At 38.4% G+C, this 6,417-nt stretch overlaps 1 protein-coding gene across 1 annotated transcript; it reads right to left on the bottom strand.

Moving 5' to 3' along the window:
• Positions 1 to 646: 646 nt before the first annotated feature.
• LOC132998488 (cytochrome c oxidase subunit 5A, mitochondrial-like) lies at positions 647 to 3,415 on the bottom strand. The gene is made up of 5 exons (XM_061068165.1): positions 3,263 to 3,415; positions 1,642 to 1,758; positions 1,358 to 1,479; positions 982 to 1,104; positions 647 to 772 (listed from the first exon to the last, which is right to left on the bottom strand). Exons 1-4 carry the CDS (start codon positions 3,333 to 3,335, stop codon positions 991 to 993), a joined length of 426 nt encoding a protein of 141 aa, XP_060924148.1. The 5' UTR covers positions 3,336 to 3,415; the 3' UTR covers positions 647 to 772; positions 982 to 990.
• Positions 3,416 to 6,417: the final 3,002 nt, after the last annotated feature.

Below are 6,417 nucleotides of genomic sequence, written 5' to 3'. Positions count from 1 at the left end.
TTTACACAAACCTTTCACACGAACACAACTTTGTGTTTCTGCTTAGTATTACCAAATCCCTTTTCTCTTTCCCATTTTCAACGTCAGCTATTGCAGCTTGCATTTCCTTATTGACATAAGAAATACAGCAGCATACAGAGCAAACAGTAGAGGCAAAGTCCTTAAGATGTCATTGTTAAAACTTGGCATAGTTAAGAAGCTGAAATAGGATTTCCCTGTTTGACCTTTAGTTGTTTTAAATTTTGTCATGTTGTGTTTCTGTCTGTAACTCTGTTTGTACCTGTGCTGCTGAATGTCTTGATCAGATTTCCCTTTAAAAGATTTTAATATATTATTTGGTCATATACAAGGGTAAAACATTGGACAGTGAGTGTTGACACTGAGTCACAACTGACAAGTATTTTAGTTGCTATTACATCCTGCACTCACTCCAATAACAACAAAACTGCTAATAACTCAACGTTATGCCAGCAGGTGAAGCAGAGATGTAATTACTGACAACAACAGTAGCTCTAGTCCATTGTAAGCCCCGGCACTCAAAGCATATTAAATGTAACACAACCATCAATAATTCAGGCTGCTTTAACAAAAATGACACGGCGTATAGAATAAGAAGAACAATTTAGAGAAAAGGAAAACTGACACATTATAAAATTATTGTTTTTCTTTATTAGGTCCACCATTTTGTACACAACAGGACAGCATGGATTTAATCAACAATATAGACATTTTTGACAGGAGATAATCAGGATCTCTTTATACATCACATGACCTGAGGAAGGAGGAACAAAGCATTAATTCAGCTGCAAGCAAATGATATCCAATATTACCTCTAATCTAATTTCATGAGTCAGATAGGGCCAGCATAGGTATACAGCACTGGAGAGCATCACTACTTCCGGGTCTACAAGTTACTTACTGTATCTTTCCAAAAGCATAATCACCTTCCCAAGTTAATAGTTCAATATAGTTCAGTCTCACCTTGACAGTCTATAACTTATCAATGCCAAGCTCTTCTGGTGTTGAGATGCCGAGTTCTGTTAGGGTGGGGGTGAGCTCCTGGATCAGGTAGGGATAGATGTCTTTGCAGGGGCCTGCTTTGTTCTGCAAAACACAAACACAAATTCACACACAAAATCAACAAAACACGTGACGCATTTTGTCACCGGCAAAATATGCATTCTGGATGGTGAGTAGTTGAGTTATTAGTATCAGACAATTCACTATCACAATTTACAATTATTGTTTAAAACATATTTTATACATCTGGTCCTGGGACTGCCATCAGTTTCAGCTCTCTGCTGAAGAAAAATGTATGGCTGACCCTAAGTGAGCCCAAAAAGGAAGAAGAATTCACCTTGACAGCCTCAAGGATGCGGACGGCACTGGCCAGGTCATTCAGTCTTCGACAAGCTCGCAGTGCTGAATCCAAGACTTTGGGCTCAGGCACCAGGTCATACCCAATCAGGGTGTTCATGCCTTTAGGTTGAAAGTATTGGAAAATGCCAAGATTAGTTCACAGAAGCACAAACATATTAAAATTGCCATATTACCAATTGGAACCATAACTTTGAGTGAACGAAGTAAATGATAAATAAACACGTAATCAGAACACGATGAACATCAGCCATGCACAGTCACCTTTCCTCAGTTCCCAGCCATCGATGTCGGGTTTGCTGAAGTAGGTGACCCAGCGGGCATCAAACTCCTCGTCTGTTTCCACCTTAGCATGGGAGTAACATCTGGAGGCCAGTGGGGCTGGAAATCATGAAGTAGAAATAGAGACTATGAAATGTTGAATCCTAATTATTATCATTTATACATATGGTTATAAATAGGGTCAAATGTTATTCCAAAGTTAGTAGACTATTCATGTGTTTTGACAATAACAGAGATTTCAAAAGAAAGAAGTACAAATTTTGAATAAACTCAATGTATCGAAAAATATATTCAGTAACGTTACACACATTGTTTCAGATCAGTGAAGGCAACATTTAACTTTGACAATATGGCATTGAGTGTGACTTAAAGATAAAACTATTCTTTCTATAAACGTCTAAGGCTGATCTTTAAAGAGAAAAATAAAATACTGCAGGTAACACTTCTATTAAATACAGAACAGATTGTGTCTTTACAGAAACCAGGAGTTATAACGGTACTTGTTCAGTGCTTCGAGGAACCATGATATCATATTAAATTCAGCTGTGAAGGCATGTGCACACATATCCACATCACATACACAAATCCTTTGCTTATATAACGTCTTTGTATTTGCTTTAATATACTGATCGTGTTATTATCAATTCAATAACTCTCATAAGGAGTCCTATCATTTTCTGAATGACATTTTTTAATATTACTTAGGTGGCGGCTTTAAAAAGGCTTACTGGGTTTTCTGCCTCTCCCTGCACTGCGTGTTATTTTCATTGCCATTTCTGTCTATGTACTCCTGTTTTGTTCTAATAAATAACTTACAAAAAAATACAAATAATAAAATCAAGCAGCATCTTTAGATACATGGTCGATCCGGTTGGTGGATGTGTGTCTGTTAACGCGTTGTACATGATAGAGGACAAACTAAACTTGACTTAGTGCATGTGACCTCCACAACACAACGATTTAAAAATATTAAACCCACATTAGGAAGCAATTACAGAAAGCATAACATTGTTATTGCCCATAACTTGTCTCAGCCAACAGAAAAATAACAAATAGCAAGACATCCCAGGATGCATCTAACTATAGACTGGCATAATCCTAACTTCACATTTATCACATAACACATCTATTAAATCTTGTCAGTATGGACTCATCTGATTCGTGTCACCATCACTAGAGTACACACGCTCCCCCGGCAGTAACATCAGTGGTTCAACCTGTGAAAGTACATATATATATAACACTGTAGCTAACATGGTCAGAGGTGGTTATTAACGTGTTGTTATCTGCTTCCTGTGAACTGCTGCAGCCGCTGACACTCAGGCACGATCCCAGAGGGGTCATCACAAGGTCGAGGCTTCTCAGCTCCAATCAGAGTCAAGACTCCTCGGTTAAAATACTCCAGGAGATGCGACGAGTCATGAGAACACTCCGGTCCGGTCCACGAGGATCTCTCCTCATGAGAACACCTCAATGTCACCCTGCGCTAGCTTCCACCCACACACACACACAAGCTAAGCGGCTAGCCGGCTAAGTCAAATCAAGTCCTCTTCCTAACATCGGTTATTAGTTTCAACTCCATGAGTGAAGCGGACAGTCCCACCTGAGTAGCAGGGTCGTGACCGAGCCACGGTCCGGCTCCCGGCGGCGGACAGACGGAACACGGCTCGGAACATGGTGCCGCTGTGGATGCTAACAGTCCCGGTGCTAACAGTCCCGGTGCTAACGAGGGCGAATCAGGACGGACAAGCACGACACGCCGTCATGTGACTACCGGAGAGAGCCGAAGCCTTTTACGTCCGAGCTGCTGATTGGTCCATTTTCCGAAACGGTGGTGGGTGAGTGTAGGTTGGTTGTTTATGATTGTTTTTATATACAGTCTACACACCACACACATATATATATACTATTTATTTATATATAGTATATATATATAGTATATAACCTGTGGTTGTTGCAAAGTTTCTACAGCATTATCATATTATAGCGAGATATAAACTGTTTACATTTAAATACTAACTATATTATTATTATTATTATTATTATTATTATTTGTATTATTATCAATATCAGCTGGAGTCCTTAATGCTCTGATCTTGACGTGTGGTTAACTTCAGTCAGGGTTTGAGGGTCTAATGAAAGAATCTATCAAGTCGCATGAGAAGATGTGTTTTGGGGTCAGGTCACTTCATGACACATTCTTAATTTACCAACGCTCAATAATTGAATTACATCATTGCCAGAAAGATTTATGGAGAAATTGGTTTGTTACTTCCCAAGACTAAATGGCCCTCCTTTGGGCAGCAGCTACTTTTGTGCTGTTTCAATTTTAACTTGAATAAGTAAATAACTATGAAAGTTATTTGAAATTGGGTTGGGACAGTGCTCATCAACCAACAGATAAAACACCGTAATGAGCCAGTATTATCATCAGTTATCAACCTATCTCATATAATTGCAAATACTTATGGATAATTGATATGCATTATATATATACCATCCAAACTACATGTACAACAAATCCATGATTAGAACATCACATCTGATAAATAAAACAAGCAAAAAACCTACTACTCAAACAAGGCATCTATTAGAAAGATGTAAAAAAAAAATATATTAGCTTCTTGTATGAGGCCACACCCTGAAATATTTCTACTTATGCAAATGCGGAGCTTTCTTCATTAGAACATCACCCCCTGGGATTAAACTACCAATTATTTTCAAATTCCACTCTCCCAGTTTGGGACCTTCTGCTATTTGCTCATCCAGTGCTCCACACGACAATAGACACCAGCTGTCATAGGCTTTTTTGTATTACTCTGCATGATGAATAAACTAATTTTCATTTGTTAAATAGAAGGAGAATCTCTTCTTCGGCATCATCAGCTGGATAAGTAAAAAAATGCAATTTTAAAGACGTGAGGCACCAGCAGGGGGAGCTCCTGGTTCAAACCAGAGATTTTAGTGCTCAGTTAACAGGAAAACAAATTTGTTTGATTTATTTATCCATTTCAAATAACTATTAAAGCAAGTGCATGTGAGGAGAAGATCGGATCATTTCAAAACGCTATCATTTTAGCAGAAACATGTTTATGTATTTAATAAACCAAAAAACAACCATGTATGGGTTTTAAATGTTGATGGATGTTAACAATCAACCATTTACTTTTATTGATTGAACATGCACACACCACAAATATATAGTGGAGCAGGGAAACGGATGTAAGCAAGGTATAGTGGATTACGCTGTGTATCGGCTGTTGATTCAACTTGAAGTGTGTGTGCGAGTGTGGGTGTTCCTCGTCACATGGTAAACTCTAATCCGTCCTAAGCCCACGGCACCACAGTAGATATCCATTAGTGTAATATGCTGCTGCATGTCTTTCCCTCTCTGTCTCTTCCTCTCTTTCTCTCTGCAATCTTATATTTTCCTCCATGCTAGATACAGAAAGGTGCTTGAAATATATGTTGACGTTGCTTGTTTTAGACATTTAGTTCGAAGTACCTTTAAAACCAGTGGTCAGGATAAGCCCTCTGACCTCTGACCTCGCTGTGGAGCCGCACAGGAGAGCACACTTTCTCTTGCATTGGGTGAATCCAGTAGGTTGTATCATCACATTGCATTTATGTTCCCTTGAGCTGTGAACATATTATTAATCACCTAAAAAAGGCCTTTGTAAACTTCAATATCTGAATTAATGTGTATACAGGTTAAATATGTGAGTAAGTGCATTAGAACAGCTCATCTGGTTAGTTTAGCTCTTCAGTTGTAATTGCAGTTCAAAGTAACCATAGTAATCCAACATGAAAAACATTCTCTCACAATATGAAATCCGTGTTCTAGTGTCATAAAAATACAAAGGACGCTCAGTTTGTTTTCTACATTTATGATGGTTTGGTTTATTTTACAGTGATGGTCACAGTCTGGAAAGGTAAAGAGACATGAAACAAAAAGAGTGGCACGATTGAAGATAAATAAGGGCCTCTCCTCGGCCTGGCCTACATATGTAGCATGCAGTTGCCATGTTAGGATATTTCTGGTTTGTATATATGAAATATTCAGTGTCTTCTAGCCGTGAATGGACATGCATTACACATTTAACGCACTACTTGAAGTTGCTCGGGTTGACACATGGGTAAAGCGGTCTGGCCTGGTATGTGAATAGGTAGAAATATGGGGGATCGATTGCTGTTGAACTATGATCCCTAGCAACGCTCCATCTCCTTTTCATCATCAATCACTATGTTAGCTTTTCTTATTAATGTCCAATATTTGTCAGATGGTTAAGACCTCCTCATAATGAGACAAAACACAAATGCAGTTTTTCAGCCATACATTGAGCCTTAAGATACGTATATGAATTTTTGTGAATTACAACATATTGATTAAAAGCTCATAACTTGCTTTTGAATGGTTAGATTTAGCTCCCTGAGGAAAACGTACATACTATACAATCTATGGCCTCAAATTGTTTTAATACTGCTCCATCAATAGGGTTGACACGATACTGGTTGCTCCAACAGTCACATTTTCATCCAAGAGGCTCAAATACTTAGAAATACCTTGGTCTACTATGTTCTTAAGATCCAAGCAGCTCCATATGTACATTAAATATCTGTATTTAAATAGTGGTCTTGGTTATAAACATGTGCAGGTTTCATGTCCATTATATTAACGACAAATTTCTTTGGCCCTATCATGTATCATCACATCATAACTGATGAATACACAGTGTGTCTTACATTGACGACACCAGA

Source organism: Limanda limanda, chromosome 3, assembly GCF_963576545.1.
Source record: "Limanda limanda chromosome 3, fLimLim1.1, whole genome shotgun sequence".
NCBI lineage: Eukaryota > Metazoa > Chordata > Actinopteri > Pleuronectiformes > Pleuronectidae > Limanda > Limanda limanda.
The sequence above is the reverse complement of the archived record's forward strand: the minus strand, read 5'-3'. Positions and strand labels throughout refer to the sequence as shown.